This window comes from Staurois parvus, unplaced genomic scaffold, assembly GCF_062004578.1.
Source record: "Staurois parvus isolate SC_StPar_1 unplaced genomic scaffold, SC_StPar_1.0 ptg000244l, whole genome shotgun sequence".
Lineage (NCBI taxonomy): Eukaryota > Metazoa > Chordata > Amphibia > Anura > Ranidae > Staurois > Staurois parvus.
Genome location: NW_028318040.1, coordinates 5,913,893 through 5,929,222, shown reverse-complemented (window position 1 = coordinate 5,929,222; position 15,330 = coordinate 5,913,893). Strand labels below are relative to the sequence as shown.

The window sequence follows — 15,330 nt, the reverse complement described above, 5'->3', positions numbered from 1 at the left end:
GATGTATCCATTAGCACATTAGGGTCTGCATATAAAGCTTTTATGCGAGGGATACTTATTAGGATATCCTCCCAAATGTCTACCCGTAGGAGGCACCAGATTGAAGATCTATTAGCTTCTATAAAAACCAAAGAGGACACAAACAAAATTAGCCCCTCCAAGCAGAACTCATCTGCCCTATTAAATGAGAGGGAAAAGCTTCGATCCCTTTTGCTATAACAGTATGACCTAAACTTAGAAAAAGTTAAAGACAACTACTACTCTCTAAATAATAAAGCGAGCTCACTCCTAGCAAGGTCAGTTAAACGCCAACGTCTTAAAACCAAAATTCAGACAATTCGCCACACGAGCTCTAATTAACCCATGTCCAACCCTTTAGGATATAGCGAACACATTTGCAGACTTTTAAAGAACCCTCTACAATCTCAAAGATGATAAAGAGAAACCTCAACCCTCCCCTACTGATATACAATCCTTCCTACAATCTATTAAACTCCCTGTACTCTCCGCAGTTAAGCTGCAAAATATTTCAGAACCTTTCAATACTAATGAAATCGAATCAGCGATTCAATCACTACCAGTCCATAAATCTCCAGGTTGTGATGGCTAGACTAATGAATATTACAAACAATTTGTCAAGATCCTATGTCCACACTTAGCCAATCTCTTCAATGCTGCTGCCTCCACGGGCTCTATACCTAACGAAATGCTACAGTCCACTATAACAACTATTCCTAAAACAGGAAAAAAAAACCCTAAAAAGGTGCAAAATTATAGACCTATATCTGTGATCAACAAAAATGTCAAATTATTTGCCAAATTAATAGCTCGTAGATTGCTTCCTATCCTCCCCTCATTGGCACATCCAGACCAAGTAGACTTTATAACAGGTTGACAGGCCCGGATGCCACTAGACGCTATATATCCTTATTACATGACTTACAAGACCACCGAACGCCTTCTCTGCTCGTCTCACTTGAAGCAGAAAAGGTGTTCGACTGTATTCACTGGGGATTCATGCAATCGGTCTTACAAAAATTTGGTATTACAGGATGACTGCAAACGGCTATAATGTCTCTGTATTCCTCTCCATCGGCCAGAGTCCTAATGGACGGTGTACGGTCGCAACCATCTGAAATCACCAATGGTACTAGGCCCCATTATCCCCAATAATATTCGCACTACTGATCGAACCACTCACAGCAAAAATTAGGCAACACCAATTGATAACCGGTATAAAATGTTACAATTCTCAACACAAAATTAGCCTATTCGCTGATATTATCCTAATGATCACTAACCCATCCCGTTCTTTATACAGGATAAGGGAGCTCTTAAATTCCTATGCCGCTATATCATATTACAAACTCAATGAAAACAAATCCTTAATTCTAAACCTATATACACCGAAAAAAAAAACAATTGCTCCTTTCCAAAGATTTACCATACACGTGGTCTGACCACTCAATCCCCTACCTTGGCATCAATCTAACCGCATCATCATTCCAACTCTACAATTATAACCATAAACTATTCCTTCAAGATCTTCCCAAAGATATCTCTTCGCTCCGAACATATGGTCTTTCCAAACTGGGTCGCATAGTCGCCCTGAAAATGTTTATATTGCCCAAACTGCTCTATATCTTTAGGACCCTCCCCATACCTGTACCTATACTTTTTTCCATGCGGCACAGAGACAATTTTCTCAGTTCCTATGGGAATCCAAACGTCCCAGGTGCACCAATAACCTATTAATCCGCCTATACCATAGAGGGAAAACAAACCTTCCCCACGTACAGACATATTATTTAGCTACGTTACTTGATCAGCTATATTATTGGTGGCATCCTTCCACATAAAAAATCTGGTTCACCATGGAATTCTGAATCTTTCATCCCACCACACCACAGGCCCACCTCCTTCTCTGTACAATAGACCATAAATCCCCTTCAAACAGCCCAGTATCAAGGCCTCCTTAGATGCATGGTCAAATCTACTATCACACTCCCTCCAGCAATTGGGTAAGATTTATATCCCTCTTAATGCCCTCTTCACTTTCTTTTTTTTTTATTTAAATATTTGTATAATTTATTTGCTTGAAAACTAATAAACTTATTCTTTTAAAAACATTAAACACTCTTATAGTACAATTATCATTTCTCCTATTTTTCCTACCCCCCCCCCCCCGACTCCCCCCCATACCTGCTATCTACCACCCCCCCCTCCACTCTGCATTCTCCTAATCTTCCTGGGACTCCACCTCCTCTAAAAGATGAGAGAGGATACTCATTATTTTACATTATGCCCCCATACCTTTCACATTTAACTTTGACTTTTTATATTTTTAAATTCTTCCCATCTATTCCATCTCACATAATATCTCTCCATCTTATCTTCATACATATGGTAAAGTTTCTCCATCTTACATATTTGGTCCACCCGATCAACCCAATCCTCTTTCGGCACCTCCCATTTCTGCCAGAACTTGGGTATCAAACCCTTTGCTGCATTCAAATACCATATACCAGATTTTTTTATATTTGTTAACCGATAACTCTGTACTGTGAAAAAGGCAAGTCTCTAGATCTAATAGAATATCAACTTCAGTAATTTTCTGAATCAGGTGCACTATTTTCTCCCAAAACTCCTGTATTTTTGAACACTCTCACCATATGTGATACTTAGTGCCTCTACCTCCACATCCCCGCCAACACAATGGTGAATTCTCTCCACTTAACCTGTTTGCCACACTTGGTGTAATATACCATCTTACTAAACATTTGTAGTTCATTTCTACCTCCCGCATATTTACATTTTCATGAATTAATCTATACATTTTCTTTTATTTTTCCTCATCTATTATTACCCCCATGTCCCTTTCCCATTTTTCTATATAAGGTGGTCTTATATCTGTGTCTGTTTCAGTGAGAATTTTATATATTTTAGCAATTCCGTGTTTCCCATTTCCCCGTGTTTCCAATAACTGTTCAAAAGGGTTCCAAACCTTTCTAGTTCTCAGGGGTTTCGGAAGCTTCCCTACAAAGTGTTTCAATTGTTAGTAACGCCACTCATCCATTCTTGTGAAAACGTCTCCCTTTTTCTTTTACAAATCCTTAAGTGAGCCCATTTCCTCCCCCACCATTATATCCCTTAATTGTGCAGCCTCCTTCTTAATCCACTTTCCTGTGATACCCTCTTTACCCAGAGGGAAAAACTCTGTATCCCCTAGTGGCATTAACAGTGAATTAAATTCCCATCCCTTTTGTCTATGCAACACATCCCATACTCTTAAAACATTTAAAGTGTAAACATTTGTGCGAACTACTAATCCTCAGTATTGTGTGGGCACCCATATGATCCTACTTAAATTAGTTTTGCTAGGTACATTTTCAATTTTAACCCAGCTTTTCCCTTTTTGGATTATACGTCCAATCAAAAATTCTCGCCATTATTACTGAATTATAGTATCTTTTAAAATCTGGGACTCCCAGTCCACCGTTCTTTGTTTCTACTTAATATTTCATAACCTATTCTAGGTTTTTTTATTCCTCCAAATATATCTTATTTTCCTGATTTTAAAATATATTTCTGGGAGCTTAAATTGGATTCATTTGAAATTTATATAAGATTTTAGGAACAATTACCAATTTTTATCAGGTTTATACGACCTATCCATGATGGGCTTCCTCCTCCTAATTTCCTTAATTCCTCCTTAATCTCATTTAAATTTATATAAGTTCTTATAAGAGGCAGTTAATTTTATTCCTAAATATTTTAGTTTTTTCTCTCAACTTTCATCCCACATATTAACCTGCCTACTTGGGAAGCTTCTGGTATATCTTTAATATCCGACGTATTTATAAACCAAAACCTAGCCACTTTCCACCAACTCCAAATATTCTCTCTCCTTGAATGAAAGTTTTAACTATTTCCGAATCACTCACTGCCTTAAAGCTACCAATATTCCCTACACTACTGAACTACCATTCCAAGCCCCACGATTCTTTAAAAAATCCAAATACCCAGGTAAAGGAATTTCCCCGTTTTACTCACTCATGATCGACTCAAAACACGACTTGAAAATGACCTTGCTGACAAATTGGGTCTCAGACCGAATAAGGAACAAGGCCTTCACTATAACCTACAAGGCCTCCCGCTGTGCTTCACACTGGGAATCAAATTGTTACACCAATGGTACCTGACCCCAGTTTTCCCAACTAGAATATAGGTGAAACTCAAAAAATTAGAATATCGTGCAAAAGTTCATTTATTTCAGTAATGCAACTTGAAAGGTGAAACTAATATATGAGATAGACTCATTACATGCAAAGCAAGATAGTTCAAGCCATGATTTGTCATAATTGTGATGATTATGGCTTACAGCTCATGAAAACCCAAAATCCACAATCTCAGAAAATTAGAATATTGTGAAAAGGTGCAATATTCTAGGCTCAAAGTGTCCCACTCTAATCAGCTAATTAAGCCATAAGACCTGCAAAGGGTTCCTGAGCCTTTAAATGGTCTCTCAGTCTGGTTCAGTAGGAATCACAATCATGGGAAAGACTGCTCACCTGACAGTTGTGCAGAAAACCATCGACACCCTCCATAAGGAGGGAAAGCCTCACAAGGTAATTGCAAAAGAAGTTGGATGTTCCCAAAGTGCTGTATCAAAGCACATTAATAGAAAGTTATGTGGAAGGGAAAAGTGTGGAAGAAAAAGGTGCACAAGCAGCAGGGATGACCGCAGCCTGGAGAGGATTGTCAGGAAAAGGCCATTCAAAAGTGTTGGGGACTTTCACAAGGAGTGGACTGAGGCTGGAGTCAGTGCATCAAGAGCCACCCCACACACACACACACACACACACACACACGGATCCTGGACATGGGCTTCAAATGTCGTATTCCTCTTGTCAAGTCGCTCCTGAACAACAATGTCAGAAGCGTCTTACCTGGGCTAAAGAAAAACAGACCTGGTCTGTTGCTCAGTGGTCCAAAGTCCTCTTTTCTGATGAGAGCAACTTTTGCATTTCATTTGGAAACCAAGGACCCAGAGTATGGAGGAAGAATGGAGAGGCACACACTGCAAGATGCTCGATGTCCAGTGTGAAGTTTCCACAGTCTGTGTTGATTTGGGGAGCCATGTCATCTGCTGGTGTTGGTCCACTGTGCTTCATTAAGTCCAGGGTCAACGCAGCCATCAACCAGGAGATTTTGGAGCACTTCATGCTTCCTTCCGCAGACGAGCTTTATGGGGATGCTGACTTCATTTTCCAGCAGGACCTGGCACCTGCCCACACTGCCAAAAGCACCAAAACCTGGTTCAATGACCGTGGGATTACTGTGCTTGATTGGCCAGCAAACTCGCCTGACCTGAACCCCATAGAGAATCTATGGGGCATTGCCAAGAGAAAGATGAGAGACATGAGACCGAACAATGCAGAAGAGTTGAAGGCCGCTATTGAAGCATCCTGGTCTTCCATAACACCTCAGCAGTGCCACAGGCTGATAGCTTTCATGCCATGCCGCATTGAGGCAGTAATTGCTGCAAAAGGGGCCCAAACCAAGTACTGAGTACATATGCATGCTTATACTTTTCAGAGGTCCGATATTGTTCTATGCACAATCCTTGTTTTATTGATTGCATGTAAAATTAAAATTTTCTGAGATTGTGGGTTTTTAATTTTTCGAGTTTCACCTGTATATACATCATGCTCTTCACAATGCTGGAGACAATGTGGAGAAATAAGTTCCCTACTCCATATAATCTGGTCTTGTAAATCGATTAGGTCCTTCTGGAATAGCGTCTTTATTTTGATTTCAGAAATATCAGGCACTATAGTGCAACCCAACCAAGGGTTAGCTCTACTCCATATCAGCATAGATAATTTCTCTCTTGATTTGCATAGCATTATCATACATGTTCTTTATGAAGCTAAAAGTAATATCACTAGACTACGGAACTCCAGTTTCCCCATCCATGACTAGAGTGATCTCTGACCTGAACACCCAATGTAATATGGAAAAGGAGATTTTCTTTCATTCACTTTTCTTACGGCAAATTTCATAGATCTTGGAACTTATGGTCACTTCATCCCAAGTGCACAGTTCAAGTTTGATGACACCTAATATTTGGAGTTTAACAACAACTTTTCTAGTTTTGTTTTTCTTTCCATTATGGCTGGTACTGTTACATTGCTTTGTTATAACAGTTGATTGTTCCTCTCACCCTCCTTCCCACCCCCCCCATCATTCTCCTGATCCTCCCCTCCTCCCTCCCTACAGTTCCTGCTGTACTAGTCTCCGTAAGATCGGTATCTGAACTTATTCCTCTCATGCACTAACACTCTATAAAGCCTATACCCATATTGCCTATTCTCACAAATGTATGTATGTACCTGTACAACTGTGAACCTATTTTTGTCCCTGTTCTTATCTTGCCTTGTTACTTGCAAAACTTAACTAAAAATAAGTTGAATATAAAAAAATTACATACCTCACAAACTTGTTTGGCAGTTCTCTCCACTTCAGCTTTAAGGTCATCCTTTTCTGCCAGTAGATTGTTTTTGGTGTTCTCCAGCTCATCTCTCTGCTCAGTGACAGATCGGAGGTCCTCTTCAAGAGAATAAAGTTTCTGCAGGAGTTCATGCTTTTCTCTTTCCATAGTGGCTAGAGTCAGCTCACCAGATTTGATCCTTTCCTTGAGAACCTCCATTTCAGAAATTAAACTCAGATTGTCTGCTTGCAGTTCCTTTTCCTTATTGGGAATTGTGTCAGAATTTGCTTCACTAGCCTGGATTTTATTTTGTGGTGCAAATGCCAAAAAGAATAAAACAGCAAAGAGAGAAAATAAGTCATTACTGAAGTATGTCTCATGTCAATTTCATTATAAAACAGGAAAATATTAGATAGGAAAAAAACAGTCCACTTATGAGTACAGTAAACTTTTTTTTTTGTTTTTCAAGCTTTGACATATCACAAAATCAGAGCGCATATGTATATTTAATGCTGCTGTAACTTCACAAAGAACCACATATTAAAGCATTTCAAAAGTGAAGCCAGGGATTACTAATGTATAAATTACTGCTCTCACACTACTGGGATATGTTGCATGGTCTTGCACAGAGCACATCTGCCTTTAAACTAATATGAATTTGTCAGGTGATTTTCAAAGACTGCACTGGGTAATCTCCTATAGGATTTGTTACCAACATGTCCTCAAGTCACAATTCATATTTTATAGATAAGCACAATGCTGAGACAGGAATGTGTAAGGGTTGCTTGCAAAACATGTATTAATGGAAGTTAGGCCTTATTCACACAACAAGAAAACTGCAAGATACAGTGGGAATCCAGCGGATTCCTGCAGCTGAATGTACAGATGGATGTTCAAAGACAATAAATTCCCAGCTGTACCTAATCATGGACTGTGTGACTACTGCAGGCCATACAGTACGTGTCGAATTCTAAACAAATTTTCTTTAGAAAATTGGAAATTTCATGCATTTTTTTTAATCCGATGGTGCCACCATTGATTTCAAAACTCGATCAACCAAGCTCTTCATTTCACCTCATATTGCTACAGAAAAGAATTTTCGTGGCCAAGAATTTGCTTTCCAGGTCACAGCTCATGCTCATTTCTTTTTTGATTACATTTCTCTCATCATTGATTAAAAATTTGTTTGTTTTTAAAAAAATGAGGGGGAGGGGGGGGGGGGGTGAGGTTGGGCAAGCCGCAGCACTGTGTGTGAATGCCCCCATAGCAAGAGGAGGACCCAGCTTGCTCTGTGTAAAACCACTGCACACAGCAAGTATAGAAATGTTTTTTTATCGTAAAATAACACCTTTAGAATCGCTTTAACCTTTCATTTCGGCTGCAACTGGCTGCATCCACCTGTATATGAAAGCATCAGGAAACCACTAGATTGTTGCTGCACTTTTTGCCATGTGAATAAGGCCTAAAACACACAGCTCTAAATCACCTCAAGAAGCTCTTCAAGACTCAAATGCAACCTGTTCACATTTTGGCTAAATTAGCACTCCTACACTAAATATTTAGGGTTTGTTCTCATCTAATCTAAGTATGCAATAATTTGTTCATTTTGATTGTAATGGATTTATATTTGATAGCAATACTGTACATGAGCTGACGACCTCATTAATTAAAATTGCCCATTAGAAAGGTAAAGAAAACTAGTATGCTTTTATAAGCTGAATTTTTTTTTTTTTTTTTTAATTCCGTGTGATGGATTTCACTTTACTTTACTTTCACTTTACCTCTGCGGTGTCCTCATGGGTTACTGCTTGTATAGAAATGCATTCAGCATAATCTGAAATCTGTTTTCTTAGATCAGACACAAGTTGTTTCTGGTATTTAAGCTCTTCCTGGGCTGTCCTCAGTTCATCCTGCGTTTCAATTGACTGAATTCAATGTGCAGAAAAAGAGCTTCTGTTAATGTACATTAAAATATAAATACTAACATTTCAAAACAATGCAAACGTTCGCTTACTAAACATGATAAGGGGAGCCTATAGCTACACCTGCTGACTGGCAACTGTACTGTATATATGAAATATTTATAGTACCCCTGATAAAAAACACTAAGCATTTACTTTAAAATACTTAAAAAAAGGACCAAAAAGGAAAAGATGACAAAAACAGGAACTGAAGTGGTTGTGTTACAATGGAATGCATTTTAGACTTAGAGGAAAGCCATACTAAAACATATGTAGGCTGCTATTGCTGACCTTTCTGAAAATGCTAGTTGCCTGGCTGTCTCTATATCATTTGGGATAGTGACTCAATCAAGATTAGTAAAGTAAGGGTGAAGTCAGAAATCCCAATATGTATTCCTGTTCTTGGTTAGGGACTTGCTGAAACCATTGAATCCGCATGAGAGCCACACAAGTAAGATTTTCTTGGAAAGACTGGCACAATGGAAGCCTCATGTGCCACAGAATATTTACCTTTTTTACTCCCAGCTTTCACATGCGAATATGAAGTGAATTACAGCCACCAAATCCGTTCTATAAACGTATAATTTAACCCCCAACTGTGTGTCTGGGGCTTACCCATCAGTCTCGGGTGCCCAGGAACATCACACCAGGTGCTGGGAAGGAGAGCGGCATGAGAGAAGTGAAACTCCGTTCACTGATCTCCCCTGTGAAGTGTGGACCCTGAAGTTACCGAACATTTCTGGGTTCAGAACAGTCAAATAGTTTGTTTAGCACAGACTAACAGAATTCAAAAGGTGACCGAGGTCTAATAAACTCCCAATGTCATCCCACTTCACAGATTTATACTAAAAGAGATTAGATGCCTGCTACCTTTGTGGATTGTTTTCATCTAGTGCTTTAGGTCCATAGAGCCCCACATACTTTAAAAGCCCCGTGCCCTGCCCTCTCCCCATACAACGTTAACTGTAGGTATTTACTCACAAAAAACAGAGGGAGATAAAAAAAATTCTAAGGCCATCTTTCACTGTTAACGTTAAAATGAGGAGCCTTAAAGGCTTTTAAAGTCCTGTCTATGGACAATTTTGAGTACCATAGTTTTTTTGCAGCTTCATGGGTTTGTGCAACTTTGAAGCTTGATATGGTTACTCATATGCAGTAATGGTTAGATATTCAATAGCTAAACAGGTCTTATTTACCATGTCGATATTGTCATTCAGATCTTGTTTTAGAATATTCTTCTCAGATGTAAGCTCTTCAACCTTGGACTGAAGCTCATCTCTTTGCTGAGAAAGCAATGTCATCTGGTCCTGGAGCTCTTGAAGTTTAAGTTGACCTCCTGAGCTCTCAGGTTGCATATTACTTAGCAAGGACTTCAAGTTATTCAACTGTTCTTGAAGTTGTTCCATTTCAGACATAAGCTGAAGATTCTTTTGTTCTAAATCCTGCTTTTCTTTGAACAGTTCAGACTGCCCCTGTGCTTGTTGCTGAAGAGTTTCAACAAAAGATGATAGCTACAAATAAATATATACCACTTATTAAGAGTAAAGAAATAAATTGCTTTAATAAACATGGACATTGCACTATCTAGTAGTTTGTATATATTGAATGTCAATGATCGTGAGAAAGTAAACCCTTAGGGCTTGCTCATGCATGCGGTCAGGGATGCAACAAAAATAGGTAGTTGAGACAGTTTTTACTACCTGACTGCCCCCCCCCCCCCGCCCTTACTCTAACACAGCAGTCAGAGGGGGTTGTACACATGTCATGGTAAAAAAGTATACCCCCCTCCCCCGTTCCACTATTGCATTTGGCAGTAGATCTACTGCTGCTTCAATTTGGTGAATGGGGCTGCACTACAACTTATGCAGTTACCACAGGGTGGAGAGGACTTTTCAGGGTAAAACAGCCTTCCAGTCGCTTGTCAACTGTGCTCTGTAAAGCAATCCACTGTGGATTGCTTTTCAGAGGGAAGCAAGGGCTGCTGTCAGTCTAAATGAGAGGGATATATATATTTATTACACATATATACATGCATATATACACGGAAAAGAAATCACCCCCTTTTAAATTAATCACATTTTGTTGCTTTGCAGCTTGAGGACAGACACAGTTTTTATTTTATCCAGCGGTATTTACAGTGCACCTTATAACATTCAAGTGAAAGTTCATCATGTCAGAAAAAATAAAAAAATAAAAAAAACAGAATCACAGAGTTGGAAAAAGGATCACCCCCTTGTGTCAATATTTTGCTGGACCACCTTTTGCTATAAAATTACAGCTTTTAGTCTGTTGGGATACGTGTCTACTAACTTTGCACATTTAGACTTTACAATGGTTGCCTACTCTTCCTTGCAGAACTGCTCAAATTCAGTTAAATTTGATGGTGACCATTTGTGGACTGCAGTCTTCAAGTCATTCCATAGACTTTCAATGGGGTTTAACTCTGGGATCTGACTAGACCATGCAAGGATTCATCCTTTTCTCCTTCAACCACTATGTGCTTTGGGTCACTGTCATGTTGGAAGGTAAACCTTTCTGTTGACAACTTCCTGGCAGCAGATTTTCCTCAAGAATTTGACAGTATTGTGACGCATCCATTTTTCCTTCTATGCTGACAAGTGCTCTAGCCCCTGCTGCAGAGCAACACCCCCATAACAGGATATTACCACCCCTATGCTTTACTGTAGGAATGGTGTTATTTGGATGGTGAGCTGTATTGGATTTCCACCAGACAAATCGTTTAGTGTTGAGGCCAAATTATTAAATTTTAGTCTCATCTAACCATAACACTTTCTCCATGTGGCCTCAGAATATTCAAGGTGCGTGATGGCAAAGCTCAGTAGTGACTGCATGTGGCCTTTGAGGAGTGGCTTTTTCCTTGGAACCCTCCCATACAACCCACATTTGTGGAGCATTTGAGATATTATTGTCATATGCACAAAATGACCACGCTTTGTCAAATTCCTGCAACTGCTTCAGAGTTGCTGTTGGCCTCCTGACTCTTTCATCCATTTTGAAATGATGTCCTAATCCAGGGAGGGTCTGTGTTGTACCAAATACCTTCTACTTTTTAATAATAGTCTTCACTGTGCTTCTAGGCATTGATAAACCCTTTGACATATTTTATATCCATTTCCTGACTTGTACCTGTCCATAGCTTTATCCTGGAGGTCTTTTAACAGTGGGATTGCCACCCATAGTTGACCGTTTGCCTCAGCTGCACCATCAGGGACTGAATTGCTCCAGGAAAGCTCTTTTCATGCTGAGCTAATGAAAATGATCACAGCTAATAGTCAAATGGTTTTGTGTGCCATTGATAAGATGATTAGCTACACCTGATTGAGTTTACAAGTAATTTTTAGAATGGGGGATGATACTTTTTCCAACTCATTCTGTTTTTTTCTGACATGTTGGTGTAATATCTTTCACTTGGATGTTATAAGTTGCACTGCGTAAATACATATGGGTAAAACAAAAACTGTGTCTTCATTTCAGGCTGCAAAGCAACCAAATGAGGTTAATTTAAAGGGGGTGATACTGTTCTATACCGTGTGAGTTTACACATATATACATACATTGTATATGCATCAAGCTCTATCTCTCAATTAAGAGTAAAGGAAAAAACACACTTACATTGCTCAGCTCTTCCTGAAGGTTGTCTCTCTCAAACACTGTGGCCTTAAGAGTTTCTTCTATGGTGTTAGCGAAAGAAGCATTTTCCTGCAGAAGTAAAAATCAAGAACACCTTAAATGACACTCACTCAACTGTCCTCTGAAGCAGGAAAAGACTTTCTAATCATGTTACCTGCTGAGCTTGAACCAACTCTTCCCTTTCTCGCTGTGCTCTGGACAGCTATTGTTTAAAATAAATAAAAGTACAGGTCAGAAATAAAAGGTGGTCAATGATACATAAAAAGTAATAACATCAGACTTACCTTTCCTAACATTTCCAAAGACTGCTTCAGGTCATTCATTTCTTTCACTAGACATTCAACTTCAAGGTCCTTTTTCTTAATTTCTTCACCTGTGAGTAAGCTTCTTGTCTGAAGGTCCTCATTCAGTATTTTAAGCTCAGAGTATTGCTGCTCAGCTTGCTGCAACTTTGCCTGTGTGTTTGTGTCCTCCTCTATTAGTCTATCAATCTGTTCCTTTTGCTCTTGCATCTTGCTGTTCTGATTGCATATTGTAGAGACAGATTGTTCTTTTTCATTTTGTAAGAGTTGGAGTTCGCCTGAAGTTTTCTGTACCTAGTCAACAGTGATCAAAATACATCATACATATGTAATTGATCAGACTACATGTAGCTTCTGAACTACACGAGTAAACGGTGCCAAAATGCATGCAAATGAACATATATTATGTTTGAATTATGCAAAAATGAATTGGACAACTGACATGGAAAATATATATAGCTGCTGCTTCTGCTCATCTTTTAAACTTTTTTTTTTTTAAAAGCCAAGGAAAGATATCTGCAGCATACATTAGGACATACAGTATCAGATGACTTTACCCCTATTTGAGGGTGAGGTCCAATAGTGGATGGCCATTCTATAGGAATGAAAGGATATGAGCATGGTGAGGAGACTTTCTGTAAAGCAGCTGTGGTGCTTCCATTCAGTTTAACAGTGGCAATCTTAGAAGAATGAGGACAGGCAAGTTAAGACATAGTGGAGTTGCTTGGGGTGGGTGCATTTTATATTTAAAGGATAATGTTACTTAGAGGAACTTCAAAAAGAACCTGCTAGAACGAGAATATGGGAAAAGCTATTTCATAGTTAGGTAGAAAAAACAAAACAAAAAAGACTCAAGTCCATCTAGTTCAACCAAGGGAAATAAACAGAAAACCTCAATATAAAACCCTACACCCACAGCTGATCCAAAGGAAGGCAAAACACCCCATAAAAAGCATAGTCCAATTTGCTCCATATTTGAAGGGGGTGGCTTCTTAAAGTCTGAAATTTTTCAAGACCCCCACACATTTAATTAGTTATATCATGTCACATAAACATTTATTCAGATTCACAACTGTGATCACCTGAATAAGGTTTCAAGGATCTGTGGTTTGATGGCCATATATACAGTACTTTGGCTTAAGGTACTAGCTTTCAGCTGACAATTGCTTCAGCACCTGCTTACATCCTGTAATTTCCAGAAACATATGCGATGGAAATATTATACATATGCACTGCTTGTGTCACACACTTCATGGATCTATCTTCAGCATAGGGGTGCTGAGAGGATGAGTTTCAAGAGGCACAGTCAGTATAGAGACCCCCTGCTTGCAGGCAACAAGGTACCATGGAATATGTAGTCCTTAGAAACGGAAAGTAGATCAAAGAAATGAGCAGAAGAGAAATCGCAAAGCATGTAGGAAATCCTTCAAAGTAAGCTTATATTGGGTTGCCAAGCAAAGCTGTTGCTTATATTGTGATTACAATGCGAACATTAAATGTAAAGCCTAGTACACACAGGCCAAATGTCAAAGGGGCATGACCGAAAAAGGTCACTGGGTTGAATTAAGAAAAAATCTAAGCATACTAGTAGTGTGTACCATGCTTAAGTGATGGTTGTGACAACAGATCTGCTTTAATAAACAGTTAGCAAACAATAAGGAGAATTAAATGAGGACTGCAAAGCTCTTTCTCCAGCTACCTTTTGCTCACAAGATACAATACATGATACATCTCTTCCTAAGTGATCGACCTCCATGGTCTCCATAAATGACCAGGTCATCTCAACAGACCTTAGAAGCAGAGAGTTACTGCCCAGTTCTGATATGTCAATTAGAGAAACAATATTGTATACATCTGAGCGCAAATTGTTATTGTTAAGATAATGCATTTACTAGCAATGCAACCCAAAAGGACAGTGCTAATTGTACATGTTAAAATAAAAGCTAAAAAAATCCTTTACCTGGTTCTTAAGTTGTTCAATTTCACTAGGCAATGATTTAAAGTCTGACAAATACGCAATTTCCCTTTCTAGAGCATTTTTCTCTCCAAAAGCATTGGTAAGCTGCTTTGAGCAATCAGCAATCTTCTTCTCCAGTTCCACCCGAGAAAGCAGATCTGCAAATCACAACATTGTACCATTAAAATTAATGATATTTTATCAAAGTATTTTTTAACATCACACAAAGGGGTATTACATAAAACGCACAGCATTAACATTTGTCTATATGTTTTCTAAGCCCAAGTTCAGAACACGCAAGTGAGGGTTTTTTTTTTGCCCCTAAACTCCTGTAAAAATCTATGTGTCCATGAACACATGGCAGTGCATTTAGAGGCAGGGAAAAAAAACATGACCCAACTCCTGTAAAACAGGAGTTTTTGAGCCCATATGTGCATGATGCTTTAATATAGGGTACATTAAGGCATCATTTCGTACAATTCCTTTTAAACTTTTTACAGCTGTTTCTGCAGAGCAACACAACGCAAAATTAACAGACCTTTAGGGACTCTTCCTGCAAGAAGGCCATTGAGCTGGTTAATCTCATTAAATGCACATTGCAGTTCTTTCTGCAAATCAGCTTGCATTCTTTTGTAATTGGACTTCTCAAGTTCTAACTGCTTTTCATAAGCAGAGGCATCTTTCTCTCTCTGTTGGCAGTGAACTGTGAGTTCATCCTGGAAAATAAAAAAAACAAAACACGTAACTTTATTGAACTGTAGTTTGGCTTAAAGACTATTACATTTAAATTAAAATGAAACCTTAAAGTGTTACTAAACCCATGATCCTGCATTCACTGGTCTCCCACAGTACACAGAACACTGAAATGCAATTATTTTAGTAAATATAAACTGCTAAGTACCTTTTCTTATCAGCAGTTAAAGCAGTCTTGTGACTTCTATCAGTGTCCAGCAAAGCACTGGTTAA

At 38.8% G+C, this 15,330-nt stretch overlaps 1 protein-coding gene across 2 annotated transcripts in view; it reads right to left on the bottom strand.

Annotated features, from left to right (window-relative positions):
* Nucleotides 1-15,330, bottom strand: part of CENPE (centromere protein E) — a 155,892-nt gene that overhangs the window by 73,136 nt on the left and 67,426 nt on the right. For both annotated transcript variants that reach the window (XM_089680529.1, XM_089680528.1), the window contains 8 exons: nucleotides 14,903-15,080; nucleotides 14,368-14,522; nucleotides 12,390-12,701; nucleotides 12,260-12,307; nucleotides 12,088-12,174; nucleotides 9,651-9,965; nucleotides 8,275-8,418; nucleotides 6,494-6,790 (listed from right to left, as the gene is read on the bottom strand). In XM_089680529.1, coding sequence (XP_089536655.1) covers nucleotides 6,494-6,790; nucleotides 8,275-8,418; nucleotides 9,651-9,965; nucleotides 12,088-12,174; nucleotides 12,260-12,307; nucleotides 12,390-12,701; nucleotides 14,368-14,522; nucleotides 14,903-15,080 — 1,536 coding nt within the window. The remainder of the gene's footprint in view (nucleotides 1-6,493; nucleotides 6,791-8,274; nucleotides 8,419-9,650; nucleotides 9,966-12,087; nucleotides 12,175-12,259; nucleotides 12,308-12,389; nucleotides 12,702-14,367; nucleotides 14,523-14,902; nucleotides 15,081-15,330) is intronic.